The 20,572-nt window shown below is 36.7% G+C and overlaps 5 protein-coding genes across 5 annotated transcripts; 3 read left to right on the forward strand and 2 right to left on the reverse strand.

Annotated features, from left to right (window-relative positions):
- Positions 1-1,168: 1,168 nt before the first annotated feature.
- On the forward strand, positions 1,169-6,805 carry MOT1 (DNA-binding ATPase; the record flags this gene model as incomplete). Its single annotated transcript, XM_071054028.1, has 1 exon — positions 1,169-6,805. The coding sequence occupies one exon, from the start codon at positions 1,169-1,171 to the stop codon at positions 6,803-6,805; it is 5,637 nt and encodes a 1,878-aa protein (XP_070910440.1).
- A 523-nt stretch (positions 6,806-7,328) lies between these two features.
- On the forward strand, positions 7,329-8,639 carry SEN54 (tRNA splicing endonuclease subunit SEN54; the record flags this gene model as incomplete). The annotated part of the gene is made up of 1 exon (XM_071054029.1): positions 7,329-8,639. One exon carries the CDS (start codon positions 7,329-7,331, stop codon positions 8,637-8,639), a length of 1,311 nt encoding a protein of 436 aa, XP_070910441.1.
- Positions 8,640-8,775: 136 nt separating this feature from the next.
- On the reverse strand, positions 8,776-15,330 carry SEC16 (COPII coat assembly protein SEC16; the record flags this gene model as incomplete). The annotated part of the gene is made up of 1 exon (XM_071054030.1): positions 8,776-15,330. One exon carries the CDS (start codon positions 15,328-15,330, stop codon positions 8,776-8,778), a length of 6,555 nt encoding a protein of 2,184 aa, XP_070910442.1.
- A 730-nt stretch (positions 15,331-16,060) lies between these two features.
- On the reverse strand, positions 16,061-16,993 carry RNJ42_03867 (ceramidase; the record flags this gene model as incomplete). The annotated part of the gene is made up of 1 exon (XM_071054031.1): positions 16,061-16,993. The coding sequence occupies one exon, from the start codon at positions 16,991-16,993 to the stop codon at positions 16,061-16,063; it is 933 nt and encodes a 310-aa protein (XP_070910443.1).
- A 1,528-nt stretch (positions 16,994-18,521) lies between these two features.
- RLM1 (Rlm1p) lies at positions 18,522-20,465 on the forward strand (the record flags this gene model as incomplete). The annotated part of the gene is made up of 1 exon (XM_071054032.1): positions 18,522-20,465. One exon carries the CDS (start codon positions 18,522-18,524, stop codon positions 20,463-20,465), a length of 1,944 nt encoding a protein of 647 aa, XP_070910444.1.
- Positions 20,466-20,572: the final 107 nt, after the last annotated feature.

A 20,572-nucleotide genomic window follows, 5' to 3' on the forward strand; every position in this document is an offset into this window, starting at 1 on the left:
TATCTTTTTTTTTTTTAATCACATTCACGTCCACGGGGAGATATAAGTGGAAAACATAGCGTACAAAGAAAGAACACTACGAACAAGCCTACATTGTTGCACTAATATCTATAAAGTAAAATCTCTTAATACATATTTTAAGGGTAGACTTTGGACATCGTACGGAATATTTCAATTGCGTTTTTTTTATTTCTTTCTTTAATTTATTTTTGGTGTTTCTATATAATTTTCCTTTCTTTTTTGTGTGTTGTGTTGTGTTGTGTTTTGTTGTGTTCTCTCTGTGTGCGTATGTCTGTCTGTGTCTGTGTCTGTGTTTAAACTTGTGCAAATAGAATCTCCTCCCTCTCTCCCCCCCAATCCTTCTCTCCACGTATGTATCTGTGTGTACAACCTTTTTTATTATTTTCTTTAAAATTGTTTAAGCAAAGAGAGGGATCTCTCTTAGATACACCAGCAGGGAAGGTAATAAATACAAAAATTGAAGTCGTCTTCCCTACGGACATCTCTAAGAAACATACTTGAGAACATACAAATAAATAAACATCGCTCTGTACTAAATGCAAGAAGCGGGAAAGTAAAAAATAAAAATAAAAAAAAAAAAATTTTTTTTCAATAATTTTTTGGTGTCTTCAAGCATTCCCACGGTCGTATATAAGCGATGGGCCGGAAAATCCTGGAAATCTTCAGTTTTTTTTGGTTTTTATTTATTTTTTTTTTGGGTTCTACAAAAACGAAATAGAATAATCAAATTTTTATAAAGAGTGCATCCTCCCCCTCCCGAATAACAAACCAAGTTTAAGGTTTCTTACCCTGCTTTTCTACGAGTACACTCAAATGTGCAAATAAAACAAAAAAAAAGAAACAATTTTTAGCGAATTTTTTTTTTTAAAAAGAAAGTAAACTTAACGGCGTATTACCCGGACTAGAAATTAATTTACGTCATCAAAAAAATAAAACATACTACCGTTTAAAGGTATTTCACGTGTTATAATACAAATTTTTTTCTTTACCTTCCTACAGATCTCGGCGGCTAAAAAAAAATTATATAAAAAGGCCCAAAGGTTAAAAAAAAAGTAGGAATATTAAATATTTCCCTTTTATTAAAAAAAAAAACTTTTAACAAAAAAAAAGAGAACCAAAGGAGAAAAAAAACAACTAAAGATTTAAAATGACTTCCAAAGTTTCAAGATTAGATAGACAGGTTATTCTGTTAGAAACTGGTTCTACACAGACAATCCGGAATGTAGCCGCTGACCAGTTGGGAGAACTAGCTAAACAACATCCGGAAGACATTCTATCATTACTGAGTAGAGTATACCCTTTTCTTACGTCTAAGAAATGGGAGACTAGAGTTACTGCGGCTAGAGCTGTGGGAGGTATAGTGGCGCATGCATCACTGTGGGATCCCAATGAAGAAGATGATTCAAGCCTAGTGAAGAATGAAGAAGAGGAAGTACAGTATAATGATATAAAGAAGGAAGAAGGTCAAGAAGAAGAGGAAGATGTTGCTGGAGAAGTACGAAGTGTTATGAATGCTAAAGTTAAATTAGAACAAGATATACAACTGAAATTGGAAGAACTCATTAATGAAGACGGAGGGCTGTTAGAAGACTCAGAGAACATGAACGGACTGTTGTCGCTCTCTAACTGGCACTTGAACGAATTGTTTAAAACTGGGAAAGTGTTTCTAGCGTCAAGTATAAATGACTTCGAAGATACCAAAAAGAAATCACCGTCATTGCCGCCCGTTGTGGAAAATGAGACAAATTCAAATAATGTTAAAGTAGAAGATATGAATGAGGATCCTACTAATGCTAACAGTAAAAAATCGGCTAGAATGCTGGCGATGGCTAAAAGGAAAAAGAGAATGCAAAAATCTAAGCCAATAACCCAAAATGAAGTGAATCTATCGGAAAGTTCAGTGTCGAAAAAATTAATGAGTGATGATAAGAAATCTGTACCGACACAGCTCTCAAACCCAAAATTAGAAATTACGGAACAATCCGACCCGAATTCTATCATGGTAGAGGCTGCTGTGCCCAAAATCCTGGAAAAACACGAGAGGGTTGCAGGTTTGGTTTGGCAATTCCAAGGCATATACGAATTACTACTACAAAATCTGATGCATGATGTATGGGAAATAAGACATGGTGCTGCATTAGGATTGAGAGAGCTGATGAAAAAACATTCTTTTGGAATCAATAGGATCAAAGGTAAAACGAGAGAGGAAAACGATAAAAGGAATCACCAGGGCTTAGAGGACTTGGCTACAAGGCTTCTAACAATCTTTGCTCTGGATAGATTTGGTGATTATATTTATGATACGGTAGTAGCACCTGTGCGAGAATCCGCTGCCCAGATATTAGCAGCTCTATTAATAAATCTACCCGACGATCTATCATTGCAAGTTTTTGAAAAACTAGAAGAACTGGTATTCCAAGATCCAATTACTACTGGGATGCCAAATAACATTTGGGAGGCAACTCACGGTGGTTTATTAGGTATATTATATTTTGTTAGCATAAAACAAGAGTTTTTAATCCAAGAAAATCTACTAGAAAAAGTGGTCAAGACTGTATTATATGGTCTGAACCAGAATGATGATGATGTAAAATGTGTAGCAGCCTCAATATTAACACCGGTTACCAAAGAATTCGTAAAACTAGATGTTGGTACTCTGGATCTGGTCATAACAACTATCTGGAACTCATTGACACAATTAGATGATGATTTGTCATCCAGCGTTGGTGCAGTAATGGATTTATTGGCTACTCTTTGCCAATACGATGAAGTATTAGATGTTTTAAAACAAAAGGCTATTGACCAACCAATGGAGTGGTCATTCAAATCACTTGTCCCCAAATTATACCCTTTCTTAAGGCATTCCATATCATCTGTCCGTAAGTCGGTTCTGAAACTGTTAGAAGCATTTTTATCAATTAAAGATGACTCTACCAAAAACTGGTTGAATGGCAAAGTCTTCAGACTGGTGTTTCAAAATATATTATTAGAACAAAATCCAGCTATCTTACAGTTATCATATGATGTCTATAAGAGCCTTCTAGAGTACTACAAATCGAAACATACAGAAAAAACGCTAGATCATGTCTTTAGCAAACATTTGCAACCTATCCTCCATCTACTGAATACTCCAATTGGTGAAAGAGGTAAGAATTACAGTATGGAGGTGCATTATATCCTCAAACCTTCTTCACGTTATCAGTTGCACCCAGAGAAGAAACGTAGTATTTCAGAAAGTACCACAGTATCTGATATTCCAAACCCAAGGCCCAATGAAAACATTAATATCGACATACCTATGATCAATGGTGATGTAACTCTATTAGGAGAAGAGAAGATTCTAAATACAAGGGTACTCGGTGCTAAAACGTTTGGTTTAACATTAGCAATGTTTCAAGAAACTACCGTACAATCATTCTTCAGTAATGTTTTAGTTCGCTGTTTAGATTTACCTTACGCCACGCCAAGAATGCTGACCGGTATAATCGTTAATAGATTTTGTCACTTTTGGTTAGAACTCCATCCGGAAGCAAATAGTGTACCAAGCTATATTGCTGAAATTTTTGGTCCTGCTATGAATGCTCAGTTAAGTAGTCCATCAAGCCTACCTGTTTTCCGAGAATTAATTCCAAGTCTAAAGGCTCTGAGAACTAGTTGCCAAACACTTTTGGCAACGTTTGTAGATGTAGGTATGCTACCGCAGTACAAATTACCAAATGTGGCAATAGTGGTGCAAGGTGAAACTGAAGCTGGTCCAGAAGCTTTCGGATTAGGTACCGCTGAAAAGGTATATGGTGAATATTATGATAAGATGTTCAAAGCACTTGGAAACTCCTATAAATTATTAGCAAAGAAACCACTTGAAGATGCAAGACATAGAGTTCACTTAGCTATAGAATCGGCAAAGGAGTCCAAGCAAAAAAGAACATGTTCAATTATGGCTAACTATGCATCATCTGTGCTATTATTTTCAGGTTTACCTCAAAAATTAAATCCTATCATTAGATCATTAATGGATGCTGTAAAGGAAGAAAGTAACCAATCTCTACAAGAAATGGCTGGAAATTCTGTCATTTATTTGATAAAGGAGTTGCTAAAGAGTGATAAAATTAATGTGGCTAATAAAATTGTCAAAAACTTATGCGGTTTCCTATGTGTCGATACAATCGAAGTCCCAGATTTTAAACAAAACGAGTGTTATAGAGATAAACTGTTAACTCTAGTAAGAGAACCAGATGCGTTTGCTATCAACGAAAATGCTGAATTATATAAGGTTGCTGAAGAAGCTAAATTGAAAAGGAAAGGTGGTATATATACGTTGGGCAAATTATTGGAAATCTTCGGTGACAGAGCGCTGGATGAAATCCCTCAACTGAAAAAGACACTTTTAGATCCTTTGGAGAATGTACAAGATTTAGAAAATATTGATCAAGCATATGGTCAAACCATTACTGATTATTTTGGCGTTCTTCGAGTTTTGTTTCCCTTTATGGCAAAATCAATTCAAGATCACGCGGTAATTGCCAAATTCTCAGTAATGCTAAAATTCTTGAAGTGCCCATACGCCGTTGTGAGATATTCAGTGGCTCGTACTTTTGCGGATTTATCAAAATACCAACCTATATCAGTTATGCCGTTTATCATTAAAAACATACTACCACTGGTCAATGATGCAGGATCATTGTATGATAGACAAGGCGCTACAGAGGTCATCTACCATCTCTCCGTTTCTATGGAAGCCAATATTCTCCCATATGTAATATTCTTGATTGTTCCATTATTAGGTAGAATGAGTGATCCAAATGAAGATATTAGAAGTTTGGCTACAACTACTTTTGCGTCTATTATCAAACTAGTACCCTTGGAGGAAGGTATCAAAGACCCAGAAGGTATGCCTGAGGAGTTAATGAAAGGACGTGAAAGAGAGCGTGACTTCATTCAACAAATGATGGATCCCTCCAAAGCGAAACCTTTTAAACTCCCTGTTGCAATTAAAGCAACTTTGAGAAAATATCAACAAGACGGTGTTAATTGGCTAGCATTTTTAAATAAGTACCACCTACATGGTATTCTGTGTGATGATATGGGTCTAGGTAAAACCCTGCAAACTATCTGTATCATTGCCTCTGATCAATATATCAGACAGCAAGAATACAATGCCACTGGGAATGTTGAATATAGACCATTGCCATCATTAATTATCTGCCCTCCTTCATTGACGGGTCATTGGGAGAACGAATTTGAGCAATATTCTCCGTTCTTAAAGACAATTGTCTATGCTGGAGGTCCTTCTGTTCGTTATCCATTAAGAAACCAGTTAGCTTCAGCTGATATTATCGTCACCTCTTATGATGTTGCAAGAAATGACCTAGAAACATTTACAAAGTTTGATTACAACTATTGTGTTCTAGACGAAGGTCATTTAATAAAGAATGCGCAATCTAAATTATCTAAGGCTGTAAAGCAAATCCATGCTAATCACAGATTGATCTTGACAGGTACTCCTATTCAGAACAATGTTGTTGAACTTTGGTCCCTATTTGACTTTTTGATGCCAGGATTTTTAGGTACGGAGAAGTCTTTCCAAGAACGATTTGCTAAGCCTATTGCTGCCTCGAGAAATAGTAAGACATCATCGAAGGAGCAAGAGGCTGGTGCTCTAGCATTGGAAGCTCTCCATAAACAAGTATTACCGTTCATGTTAAGAAGACTAAAGGAAGATGTTCTTTCAGACTTACCTCCAAAAATCATCCAGGACTATTATTGTGAATTAAGTGATCTACAGAAACAATTGTATGAAGATTTTGCTAAGAAGCAAAAAAATGTTGTTGAGAAAGATATTCAGAACACCGCTGATGTTGATAATAAGCAACATATTTTCCAGGCATTGCAGTACATGAGAAAGTTGTGTAACCATCCAGCTCTGGTTCTCTCTGATGATCACCCACAACTTAATCAAATCCGGGAATATTTGTCACAGACCGGGTGCGACCTACACGATATTGTTAATGCTCCTAAGTTGAATGCTCTAAGGACTCTTCTCTTTGAGTGTGGTATCGGAGAAGCTGATATGGAAAAGAAGTCAGGCGAGGAGCAGTTATTAACTGGAAGTGTGATCTCGCAACACAGAGCTTTAATTTTCTGTCAATTAAAGGACATGTTAGATATGATCGAGAATGATTTATTCAAAAGATATATGAAGTCAGTGTCTTATATGAGATTAGATGGTAGTGTCGACCCCCGTGATAGACAAAAAGTTGTCAGGAAATTCAATGAAGACCCTTCTATAGATTGTTTATTATTAACCACAAAGGTTGGTGGTCTAGGTTTGAATTTGACCGGTGCCGATACAGTTATTTTTATCGAGCACGATTGGAACCCAATGAATGACTTACAAGCAATGGATAGAGCACATAGACTAGGTCAAAAGAAAGTGGTTAATGTTTATAGAATTATCACGAAAGGTACACTCGAGGAAAAGATCATGGGTCTACAAAAATTCAAGATGAATATAGCATCCACTGTTGTCAATCAGCAAAATAGCGGGCTAGCCTCCATGGACACTCACCAGTTATTAGATCTTTTTGATACAGACAATGTACCATCACAAAATGGTAAAGATGGTACTGCCGAGACTGCCGATAAATTACCCGATGATGTTGCTAACGAAACTGGTTTAAGTGGTAAAGCGAAGGAGGCTCTAGGTGACTTAAAAGAATTATGGGATGAATCCCAGTATGAAGAAGAATACAACTTGGACAATTTCATTAAAACTCTGCGTTAAGATGTATCCTAAAAAACAAAAGATCTCTATGAATTTATGAATAATACGGCAAGATAACGGTATAAGATAAAAAGGACTAAAAGGACTAATATTATACACTAAGTTATCTTTCATGAATTTTTTTTTTCTTTTTTTTTATTTAATTATTTATTATTTGTTTTGCATTTCAGATAGTTTTCACTTCTATTTTTAGTTGTTTTCTTGTTTTTAATTGCATAGATTGTACTATAATTTTAATCTTTAATCATAATAATTAAATTTTTAATACTGTATATATAATATTTAGCAAATTAACTAATTTATTTTTCCATTTTGAATTTTTTTCCTTTTTTTTTTCATCTCACTGCCTCACGTACATCTATAGCGATACGATCGATGCCTATTTGGATAAATTCAGCTCATCGCATTTGGTAATAAGCATTACAGTTATATTCTATTTTGAATTCTATTTCTATTAGTCTAGCACAGTCAGCAATATAATCATTTTAATTTAAAGGAAGGCAATACAGTACAGCCACTACAGATGGGAAGTAAACTATCTGATGAGTTAGATGATCGCGAGGATATAATTAACGATTCTGGAGAAGAAGATGAGGATGTTCAGGATTGGAGCCAAGTTTCTCAAATAGCTGCTACAAGCATCACGCTTCCTCGTAGAGGTGAGAAAGATTACGAACCAGATGGTTCGGACATACAGGAACTGCAGCTATACAAAGCTAAAAAACTCATGCTGGATACTCTACGAAATTCGGTTAGAGGTTCCGTCTTAAAATCACAAGTTAAGGCATATTATTACGCAGATAAACATCAGGCGCTATTGCCCCTACCCAAAGGTAACTTTTTAACTACTATGGGAAGAGCTAATTCATCTGGTGAAATTTGGTTGGACTTTCACGAATTTGTTTATCTGTCAGAAAGAGGCACAATCACTCCATTTTGGGGCCATGATCTAACAGATGTACACGAAATCCCACTATCTGTAGAAGATTTGTATTCCTTTTTTCCAAATCAAAATGAACTAAATAAATACCTGGTATATTCTCATCTGAAAAGATTAGGTTTTATTGTAACCCTCTCACATGATAAAAGGACACATACCACATCATTTTTCCCAAGAACTGCAAAAGAAAACCGTTTTATTGCCCTGTTTCGTCATAATCCAGTATTGAGCTCTATTTCTTCAATATTCAAGCTAAAAATCCATTTTTACCAAAATTATTTTGTATATTCTAGGGCACAATATATTTTTGGTAGGTATACAACTAATGAACAGATTTATAAAAGATTAGCAAATCTAGTATCTGTAAATCCTATACTAAAGTCATCAAGAGAATTACTTCATAGTAAGCACCATAACTATTGTTTGCATACTGGCCCAGGCACCGAAATTGTATTTGACATGTGGAAACCCTGTGTTAATTTCAGAAAGAAGAGTCCAGGTTTGCCAGACTATCAGATTGTAATATTTGATAAGAATAACCCTTTGTCTAAATTTCCATCTTCTCTAAAATTGAAATCGATATTTAATCAACTAGATTATAAATTTGATTATTTAGGGATTGACGATGATGAGTGGGATGAGCATAGTTATACGGAAGGCTTTCAAAGGATGAAGTATTTAGCTATGCAGCGTAATAAAACTAAAATACCAATAAAGGACAAAACAAAAAATAACCATAAGCAAGTATCATCGAAAAGGAAAAAACGCCCTGTGAATGAAAATGCACTAAAAATGAAGCGCTTAAAGCAAGGTTACCGTAGCTTCCTTATGGCAGTTATTGATAACGGTTTAATTAGTTTCATCCGCATTTCAGAAACTGATTTTAATTGCTAGATCAAACTGCATTTTTTAAACTTTCGAAATCTTCGATAACGGCGCCACGAGGAATTCTTGGAAATTTGAAAAAAAAATCTAATTATTTAATATTATATGGTACATTTTGAAATAGATTTAATTCGTAGTTATATTATTATGTCATATTCTCCATCACGTTAACGTACCCTCTACCAGCTTTCTTCTTCCTTCTAGTACTAGCACCAGAACTAGCTGATAAATTAATTAAGTCATCCAACCCATTGGTCTTATTGGTCAGTTTTGGACCAGTGGTTATCGATGGACCAGCGGGTGGCACACTTACACTCGGTGAAGGGGCATTAACCACAGGTGGCATTGATACCTGCTGTTGATTTGAAGATGGAACACTAGATATAGACCTAGGTTTTGTTTTAGGTTCCGTATCCTTTCTCTTCACAATAGGTGGTGGTGGAGCTGGGGATGCCAGCTGCTGTTTCTCGTCTTCACTTGCATTCTTATTGACCCAACGTTTTAGTTGTTCATCGTAATAAAACGAATTTTGGTTACCTAATTTTGCCTTTATAGGTTTCTTCTCATTCGAATCTTTCTTCAACCAACCAAACCACCTGGCACCACTATCATCACCACCTTGTGCTTTCTTTTCTTGTTTTTTTAATTTTTCTTTATTTTGTTCTTCTTTCTGCTTCCTTTCTGCTTCTTTCTTCTTTGCTGCTTCTCTCTTTCTGCGGTCCGCAACATCCTCTTCATCATCATCATCATCTGATTCATCTTCAACTATATCGTTATATTCCACACTAGAAAGTGGAATTGGACTGAAAGCTCTAGCGCTATTCTGTTTAGCGACTTTTATAACTGGTTCAAAATTTTCTTCTGATATTGGTTTATCTTGTTTAATAGGAGCAAAATTGGAAGAACCCGTTTGAGCCACGTTTTCGGGAACCTGAAATACAGGTCTGACGGGCATATAGGATTGTTGCCTACCTGTATTAGAACCACCAGAGTGGTCATCTTGTTTTGTAGTGACGATGTTTGGTAGTATGGATCCTATAGGCATGGCCAATGGGCTTGTTGAGACAATGCTTGTGTTTTCTTGTTGATGGTCAACTATCTCAATATTGTTGTTTTGTTCATCTTGCATATTTAGTGAGCTTGATTTATAACCATTTAATGAATACATGTCCAATTCAGTTTGAGATGGGTTCGATATTTCAGTACCACCTTGAATTGGTTGGTAGTTATTGACCTTAGGGGTATAAGCATTAGGTTTGCTTTGCGCTTTAATAGTAGAGGGAGTATACGGGTTCACTTTGGGAGTTGGGATAGTTGGGATGGCCTCATTATTTTGAGCATCTAGTGCTACATCATCGTTTTCAAATTCGGTACCATTATCAACTTCAAGTCCTAGACCAGGTGCAACAGAAAGAGTCTCAGTGCTCTGAGAAATATCTTCATTACGATTTTCAACAGCCTCTCTTTGTGTAAAATCGCCTTTCTTAGCATCAATATTTGAAATTGCTGGCATAACGTCAGGCTGTATCATATTTTGGTCACTAGAAGTATTTTGCTTTAATTCAGATGGTAATGGAATTGAGTCTAACTTCTCCTCAGTTGGGTGACCTTTTCTTGTCATATTATCAGTATGTTCTATCTCTATTGGTTTATCAATGATCTTCCCTTCCTTAGATTGGGATGAAACATTCACCTCGTTACTGTTTAGTAGTATTTCTTGGGAAGAAACCGATTCGACGGATGATTGGGCGTTGGATGTGGCTCTTGATGAATTGGCACTTGGTAAATACGAGTTTACTGCATTACTTGTCATTATCGAATCCATTGGTTCTGGATATTGACTGTCAGATTCCTGATGAGTAGGGAGTTTATTTACGTTAGTCACGCTACTCTTAGGGGGAGGCACTATAGAGGACGATTTCTCTAATGTTCCGCCACTAGGCATCATTAAATTTGGCGCAGATTGGTGGTAATGTGAACTCCTATTTGAAGACGATAATGACTTCAGAGTTTCACTAGATGAGTCGAGACCTAATCTTGTATTATCCTGTAGAGTCTGTTTTCTCACGTTGCTATCTGCCATTGATAATGGCTCCTCCTCGCCAGAAGATAATTCAGTTTTGATTCTTCTCAAATTTGGACGAGCCGAAAGGGTAGACTTTTTAGATACTGGAGGAACTTTCTGAGGAGAGTTTTGTAAACTAATACCAGACCAAGTTCCTTGCGAGGGATATTTTTCTTTCAGGTCAGCCACATATTTGGTTGGAGCTTGATTTTCCATTGGTAAGAATGAGCGTGACATAGTATTTAAGTTCGCTGGTGTAAAGTTTGACGTTGTATGCGATAAGTCCACCATAGAGGAGTTATTAGAGGATGATGGGGTAAAGCCATCAAATACCTTCTTTTCCGAAGACGGTTTAGGTAGGTCATCATCACCACCAATATACTTATTGAAAGATTTATCAAGTTGACCCCACACACTACTTAATTTTGGCTTTCCAAGCCATCCACTATTACTACCAGATAATTGATTGCTTAATATTGATAGATGATTTGACAGGTTTATCGCTCTAGCATCATTTTTTGGATAGGACTTCAAAATATTTGAAATAGCATCAACATATTTATATGAGGAACTTGTCAAACCTTGCTCTTGTAAACAAAATGCGTGATAGAGCTTCAGTGGAGTGGTAGAGGGGAAGCCTTTGAATTTCGAATCTGAAGCCAAGGCGAATTCATAAATCTCTGACCAAAGAACCCCTGTTATATTATTTGAAGCACAAACAGAATTAAAAACAACATCTGAATCGGGGATGATTGGCGAATCACTCAAAGGTACATTAGCAATAACAAAAAGAATAGTTGCTGGTAGAACGCTACCCATTTTGTACAGAAATATACCAAATTCAACCAAGAACTCAGTAACTACTATTGGTAAGACATTCGATGACGAATCAGCAGGTTTGTCGGTAATATTGGTTAATACTGCAGAGACAATACCTCTCCAATTTGCGCTTGCCCACTTTCCTTCTGCCTCATTTTGATAGAATTTGTTGACAGCTGTTTTAGAACTACCAACAAAAACTTGGAAAATCAGCGAAAGAAGATGTGCCCATAAATTGTTGTCGTTGATGTTTGCAGTAAATTCATCAGAAAGATATCTTTGAACAACGTCACACCACCTTTCTTTACCCAGCAAACTGCCAATCAATAAAGCCATAGAATAGTCTTTCCTTTCAAGGGCCAAAGAAAGAGCATCATTATGATTTCCAACTTGTAGGAAAGCTAATATACGCATTTGAGAGTTACCATCTAAGGAAAATGCATTAGGAGTGCCATTCATTGGAGGTAAAGGTTGTGATAAATAGGGAAGCAACTCATCAGTATTATAAAGTAGTTTAGCTATATCCTTAAAGTTTGACAATCCAGTCAATTTCAGTTTCAATAAGGACCACATAACGTAAGATTCATCATTATTGTTAGGGTCCTGTAGGGCTGAACTTATCCATTGTTCAACATCAGTACGCTTAACTTTGGTACCACAAAGTGGACCAGGGAATGACTTAAATATTGGAGAAGGTTTCACTAAAACATCAGAGGTAATAATGTTTAGGTGATGTAAGGAGTTATTGTTCTGCATCATAGCATTATCAAATGATCTAAAGGGCAGACCATAAATTGCCTTGTTGTAATTACCCCAGTGGAAAATTGGAAACTGTCTATGTAATAATTGATTATTGTCTATGGTTCTTTTTGATGATGTTATCGATACCTTTCGACCGTAGTGATTATTGGACATTTGATTAACTTGAGTTTGTAAAGCGTTGTGTTGTGTCTGACTACCTGGTGGGATAGGGTGATTTCTGTTGAACTTAGGAGCAGCAGATTGCTGTAGATTATTAGGCATTGGAGCTCCCACACCTGGCATTGAGAAGCCGGAACCACTAGGTCTAGCCATATGGCCGGAACCTAGATTATTATTAGGCGAAACTGGGTAACTCGAACCTGTGTTACCTTGGAAACCAGGTGCATATTTACTTTTGTTCTCGCCCTGTGTAGGCAAGTAATTACCATTGGAGCTTGAATACTTCCTAGGGCGGTTGCCAGATCCTGAAACGTTCAGATTAGATAAAAGCGGTGGGCTGCTAACCGGTGGTGAAATTACAGGTAAGGTGCCACCAATATTGTTAGGTGGGATTGTACCGGCAATAACGTTATGTGGTAGTACAGTGCCTGAAATAGGTGGTGTACTTTTTACATTACTGTCAATAATTTGATTAATAGAATTAAATTGAGGGCCAACAGGGGAAGTTGGTCCGTAACGATTTCCCTTTGGCACAGATGTTTCTATAGAAGGTCTTGGCGAGATAGCAACTTGAGGAGAGTAAGGGTTGGCTTTTGGAGGGATGGATTTATTTCCGATTGGGGCATTGGAACTGGATACACTACTATTGCCTCTAATTCTAGAAGTTGGAACAATGTTTCTAAAATCAGCAGGTTTACTCGTGATATTTTGTATAGGTTGATTGGTTCCTTGAGGTAATGTAGCATACGGATTCTTAGGAATCATGGAGCTAGAGCTGACTGATGGACCGCGACTATGTGGTGGTATCTTGGGGGTAGTAGGTGTCGAACTCCCATTATATTGACTTGAAAGAACACCAACTGGCTTTGCGTGCCCTTTTTTAACAGTAGTAGAGACCAAATCAATCGGGAAATCATATGCATCTGATTTCTTTTTTTCCTCGGTTAACTTCTTGACCTTCTCAATACCTTGCATTTGAGGATTTTGAGTCAAACTCTCCCTTGATGTCTGTAGCGGCGTGGTGGGTAAAAATGTGTTAATTTGCTGTGGGCGTACAATACCAGCTGTTGCAGATTGCATCACTCTGTTATCTAAAGTAGTATCTGTTCTTCCAACACCTTGAATACTTTGAGATGTAAAGGTCGAAGGTTGATACTTAGGGCGCATTTCTTGCTGTTTTACATCTGGTTGAGGTACTGCTTCTTGTTGTTGTTGTTGTTGTTGTTGTTGTTGTTGTTGTTGTATTATGTTTGATATATCTGATTTATTAGTATCACCGGATTTTTCATTATCCTCGATCAATTCTTCATCAGAATCTAGGAAACTATCGTCATCATCTAACAGGTCGTCATCCTCTTCAAGAAAAGAGAATTTTTTGACACCATTATTTGTAGCCTCGTTAAAATCATTTGAAGGATTCATGTTTTTATTAGAGTCTTCCCCAATCTCTTTGTATCCTTCATTGTTAATCCAAGGGACATTTTCTTGCCCAGAAATATCTCCAAATATATCGTCTATGTCATCTAGATTTTTATTCTCCGATTGCTGAGCAGATTCGCTCGCGGGCTCATCTATTACTACAGAATCACAGGTATTGTCTTTTGGATTATCACCACCATTTGCTTCGCTATTACTTGCTTGATTCCAAAAAGAAGAATCTTCATTGTCATCATGTTCTCCGAATAAACTGTCTGTATCTGCCTTAAATTCAGTTGTTGGTGTAGTTTTAGTAACTGGAGTGGGAATGTCATTGTGTGGAACATCTTGTGAGGTTTCCCATGGCATTTGTTCATCTTCGTCGTAAGAACCAAAAGGATCATCACTTGTATCTTGTTTTACATCAGAATTTAAATCTAAGCCATGGTTTCCTGAATCATTACTACCGGTCATTTGTTCATCATGCTCTTTCTCGCTATGAATTGAAGAACTGCTTTCTTCCAACTTATTTAATTGAGCAACCTCAACTTTATCAAAAGAGTTATTTGATCCAGTCAACTGATTTAAAGATGATTCATCAACATGGGTTTTCGTATGTGACTTATGATCTTCATTGAGAGATACTGGTTCATGATTATCACTTTCAACTTGCGACTCAGAGGCTAGCTCTGTTGGATCGATAACAGGACTAATGTTATCATTCAAATTATTAAGAGGATCATGATCAGTTTCGTTTGTTTTGTTTTCCGTAGTAGTACCTTTATTATTTGGTAGTTCTCCCTGCACTTCTCTATCACTAGATAACTCATTTGGAAACGCAGGTTCCTGAACTGCTTCATCCGTTCTCTCCAACTCTTGGTGATAATCAAATTCCTGTTGAGCTTCTTCATCAACATCTGATACTGTTTCCGTAGCTTGCGGAGCAACATCTTCAGTTAATAGTTCTTGCTGAACAGTACTTGCAGAGTCAATTTCTTGCATAAGTTTTTCAGTTGGCAATTCCGCAGGATTCGCATCATGTTCTTGTTCTATATCATCCTGCACAATTGTCTCTGAAATTACACTCTCACCTATCAATTCTGGAACCTCTTGTTGTGAGGAAGTTTCCAACAGCTCTGTAGTATCTTCTACCGACTGAGCATCTGTCATCTGGGGTTGGTTGTTTAGATTGTCAGATGCAATCATTTCGCTTGGTACAACAGTTTCATTGATATGTTCATTTTGTTCTGGTGAAAGGTCCTCGATAGAATTACCAGCCGCAACCTCAGCTTCATTAGCATGCATTTCCACCAGTTCACTCGGAGTCTCAGAAAACTCGGGGTCCATCGAAGATTCTGGCTCCACAGAGGATTCAGGTCCGATCGAAGAACCTGGTGTACCCAACCTCTCGGCAGCCTTCTTTTGCTTTTGCTTTAACTTCTTCTTCTGGTTTTTCTTTCTCTTTGCTTCTGGAGTCATTATTATGGGTTTTTTTTAGTTATAAGTACACTCTTATAGAAGGGGTGCCCTTTAAATTCTAGTTGCTTAAATCAATATTTTGCTATGTGTTTTGTGAAGTAAATTCTATCAACCTTTTCCGTGTTTCTATCACTCAAATAACACCAGTCACCGTATAGAGTAAGCTTCACAAGTAATGCATGTACTTATTTTTGATAATGATAGAAACAAACCTTAGATCTAGTTATGTTAGTGTGTCCTTGTCATTAGGTCTCGTCCAGTGTCGTCGTTTCGCCATTTTTTTTTTTTTGGTTTATTTACGCCTTTTCTTTTTTTGGGTCTTACAATTGTATGAATATACGTTTATTGATCACATGGTATTATATTAAAATTATTAATATTGATTATGATATCTTCTATTTGCATTGACAGTATATACATATACATAAAATAAATATTTTTGGAAAGATATAATAAAGGATTTTAGGTAAATGAAACAAAAATAAAGGTGTATAGAAAATCGTAACAGTCCTGTGGGATCATTAAAAAAAAAAACCAAGTAAGAAAGATATAAGCAAAAATACTTAAAAGGTTCATCACTTTCTTCTTAGTAAAAAAAAACAACAAATAACTACAACGTCGATAATAGTAGTAATGAAGAAGGGGGAAATGTAGGTCACAAAAAGATCAGAGCTTTGTATTTTAATAAGATAATTCAAAAATGAAGGAAGAAACAAATAAGACGTACTTTTTAATCTTTCTTTTCCTTATGGACTGAAGGTCCCCAGAATTCCATTGAGTATGGAGTTCTGATAGTCAGTCCTTTTCTTACCAGTTCTGGGAAGAAACCCCATCTGTAGATGAATAGGAACTCATCACCTTTATCACGAGTCATAACTCTCAAGTACTGTAAGTATACCACAAAGATGTAGACACCTGTACCTGTGAGCAAATGCCACCAGCCGTGTAGCTCTAATAGAAGACCTAGTGGTAACTCCAGGTATGTTCTTCTGATATAGATCCAGTAAGAACACAGGTGAATGTCTAATTGCCAGCAGAGGAAACCCAATACGAAAGGAACGATACCTAGACACATGGTGGTGAACAGGTTACGTTTGGCGACAGGGTCAGAGACGTCTCTGTAAGTTAGAATACCAGAAGCGATGACAACCATCACGGTTAGTACACCGTATAGGATCTGGAAGATTTCGACGACTCTCACGACAATGTAGAGCCAAGTCAGGACGGATACAAACCCGAACAATAGTGCCGAGTAGAACAACTGGATCCTGAGTGATTTAGCCTTTCTCTCGTCGACATTCCTTATCAAGTTCTCCTGGTTCTCGACAAAGATACTCCACGAGGGAATAACCGTGGCATACAACATGGGCAATTCGTCCAGTAGTTGGTATTTGTACTGCAGAGTCATGTGGAACAACCAGGACCCAATACCAACGAGGGAGAAACCGAGACCGATGAATATGAACCGTTTCTCCAGTCTGTTGACATAGGAGGTATAAGTACAGTAGAATGCAACAATTAAGAAAGCAGCATTGGTCAACGTATTACACCACTCAGCAATGTAATACGACACAACGTAGTTCTCCTCACACCAATCAATCAACGCAGTAGGCTCACCCCAGTACCCACTTAAAGCCTCTTCAGGATAAGGCCAGCTAAACATTGGTTTTTTCTTTGGTTTAAATTTTGTCGTAGTTTGATCGAAATAACTTAGAGCTTTTGCAGTTTGTTATAAAGGGTAAAAGTTTTGTTGGTCCTTTAATTTTTTTTTTATGGTTTTTTGTTCAATTGGCTTATACGTATATAGACACAGAAGGCAGTTAAGAGACAAAGACAATCGAGGACAATCGAGGACAATCGAGGACAAGTTCCGTTACCCTAATTCCTCCCAAAAAAAAACCCTACCACAAACCCTACCTCCAAAAACCCTATTCCTCCAATTCTGTGTTGATTCCTATATAGGACTACCTCCCCTTTTTTTTTTTTCATCATTTGTTTACAATGTTTTTGTTTACATTACTGACAGTATAATTTATTTCTTTCCGTGATTTTTCTGTTAAGTACCGAGTTCCGTTTTGTATTCACGATGTGGTTTTTCCTTTGGAAGGGAGAGGATTCGTTGTGCTGCTGTGCCGCAACAAATGAAAAATGAAAAAAAAAAAAGAAGAAGGACGTGCCTTCTGCTGTTCTATACTTCTTAGTTCCATACTTCTTATATCTACACTTATTTTTCTTTGTTCTACAGTCTCTTCTGCACACAACAAAAAAGCACCCAGAGAGAGGGGGAGAGATTTATTTTTAAAAAACGTAGATCATATTACCCGCATTTCGTTTGTTGGTGGAGGGCTAGACCAATAGAGAGATATATATAAATCTATTTATAGATTCTTTGCTTATTTTCTTGAATTTTAAAAAAATAAAAAAGTATAATTTAATTTGTAGAATGACAATGGCGGGGTTAGGAGGGGAGAAGCTATATTTAGATTTTGTTTGTTGTTTTTTTATCTTCTTCGTTAATCTATTTGAAAAATGACATAAAATGAAGCTGGGCGGGAGTGTGTCTTTGTTATCTATTAATAGTTTTTTCATTCGGATTGTAGATCCCAACTAACTTGCTTGCTTTATATGTAAGCTCATAATACGTAAGCAATATTCATTTTTTATAGAATATTTAAATAAAACAATATATATAAGATTGGATTGTTATATTTTCGGAGATATATTTAAACAAGGCTATATATTCCCTTTGAACCTATACTCATTTTTCTTTTTTTTTTCGTTCCTTCTCTACATTCAAATTAATTTTTTTTTTCTTTTCAATTAATATAATAACAAAAAACTCCTTCCTTTCTTTTTAATTTTTAATAAATTAAATTACTATTCCATAGTTATTTTATTTATTTTTTTTTTTTAATTTTTTTGATCCCAAAGACTAAGCCGAAATCCTTTAATTTAATTTTTTTTATAATTTTTAATTTTTTTTTTTCACCTGATCTTTATTATATTGGATAAGAACTCAATATTAAAACAAATTAATAAATAAAAAGCAATAATTACAATAATTTAAAGAAAATAATAATAAAAACAACCTAAAGAACCAGACCACTCATTTAAAACAAGCATATTTTTTAAAAAAAAAAAATTACCAAGTTACAAATAAAAAATATAATAATAAAAATACAAATAAAACTATGGGGAGGAGAAAGATAGAAATAGAACCTATAAGAGATGATAGGAATAGATTAGTAACATTTATTAAGAGGAAACAAGGTCTGTTTAAGAAAGCACATGAACTTGCAGTGTTGTGTGAAGTTGACATCGCAGTTATTATCCTTGGACATAATAAGACCTTCTATGAATTCTCATCGGTGGAGACTGATCAGTTGCTAGACGCGTATCAGAACAATGACAACCTTAGACACGAACTTACTGATCCGTCGACGTTTGGTGACTTTGAGAGGAAACAGACGCTAGTGATACGCGAGAATGAGACTAAGCCTACGGGATCCGGGAGTGATGAGCAAGGTGAGGACTACGAGGGTGATGAGGATATTAACAACTCTAATGAAGCTGACGAAAAGGAGGATTACAGCAATGAAGAGGAAGAGAGTTCACAACGCTATGGTTTCCAAAGTGGGACGGGATCATCCTTCGATCCACGTGTTTCTAAAAATAGATCGCAAGGTGAGTCAGGTATAAGAGTGACTAGAAGTACCACAAAGAGGTCTCTTGGTGAGCAAGAAACGGGATCCCAACGCTTCAAGAGATTGAGGACCAGTAATACGGATGACAATAATAGGAATGTTAGTGCGAGGTCTATAGATGATACTTTGCAAGGCAGTTCGGATCACGTGACATATGCTGGGGAAACAGGGCAAGTAACCAACGAGCCTGGGAGGACGTTGACGGATGATTTCAACCAGTTTAGACCTAGTGAGAACATTATGTCCAATTCATTACAACAGCAAGTTCAAAAACAGTTCCAGAACCTGTTCATGATGAACCGTAGCCAAAGACCACCAGTAGTACCGACGAACTATCAACAGCAACAGTTACATCTACAAGAACAGCAACAACAGCCACAAGGAACTCATAAAGATCAGATACTTGGTGAAAATGATACACAGATTTCAGAAAATCAGCCACTATCGACGCATAAACGACAGCAACAGCATCATCATCAACAGCAACAGCAACAACAACAACAAATGGACGTTATTTCTCCTTCGCAACCTACATCTACACACGATTTCAAGTTGCAAAGGACTGATCAATTAATTGGTAGAGGCGAACCTCAGGGCCCTGAACGTAATGAATCTCACGATTATGATATAAATCAGTCACTTAGACAGGAAGCGAGTGACAGCAACGACGTAAGGGCTTCTAGGTTTCCTGCAGATAAACCTAAACTTACTGTTGATATTCCTAGCAATAGCTATGTTAATAGTGCAACTATCCATGATGAATCAACATCCGCCTCGGGTAGCGGACAAAGGCAATACCAAATACAATTCAATAGTATAAATTCAAATGATAACCTACTACGAAATGTATCTCCAGTTTCATCGAATCCACTTTCTGCATTAGAAAGAGATCAGTCTAAAATATTGTGGAGAATGCCAAATGGATTAACACCGGGTCTGCCAGGTGTCCTTTCCTTTTCACCTACAACATCACAATTCCCTGGGACTACTCCTATCAATACAATGATACCAAATGGACCATCTAATCAGATACATGAAGCTACCATGGAAGGCTCTACGCATAGAGGTGGAGTATCCAAGAGTTCAGATCCTGAGAAGAAACCTGCTTTACAACCTTTACAAACAATCAACGCAGCAACAGGTCTTCCTGATCAACCGCCAACTATGGGCCCGCCTACGGGTTCGATGCCCTCGAAATATATACAGGATCTAATGGTGACATCCCCTAACAATTCGGCAATTCCGATGTTTCCAGACTGGTCTTTGGGACCCAACATTAATCGTGGTACCGCTCAACCACAGGACTCAGCTTACGATCCAACTCAAGGAAACACCGGTTTAACCCCATTCTTGCAAACGGGACAAACTCCAACTACAAGGTTTTTCAGTTTTAACAGTGACTTATCTGAAGAAAGGTCTACGAAACACTAGTAAAACTGAAAATGTCCTTGGTTGTGTTATATAAAATACATAAACAAAAAACCAAAAAAAGTAAATTAAATAACCAAAAAACCAAATTCAACCAAATCATATGTAAT

Source organism: Nakaseomyces bracarensis (assembly GCF_045282275.1).
Source record: "Nakaseomyces bracarensis strain CBM3 chromosome Unknown Scaff12_0, whole genome shotgun sequence".
NCBI lineage: Eukaryota > Fungi > Ascomycota > Saccharomycetes > Saccharomycetales > Saccharomycetaceae > Nakaseomyces > Nakaseomyces bracarensis.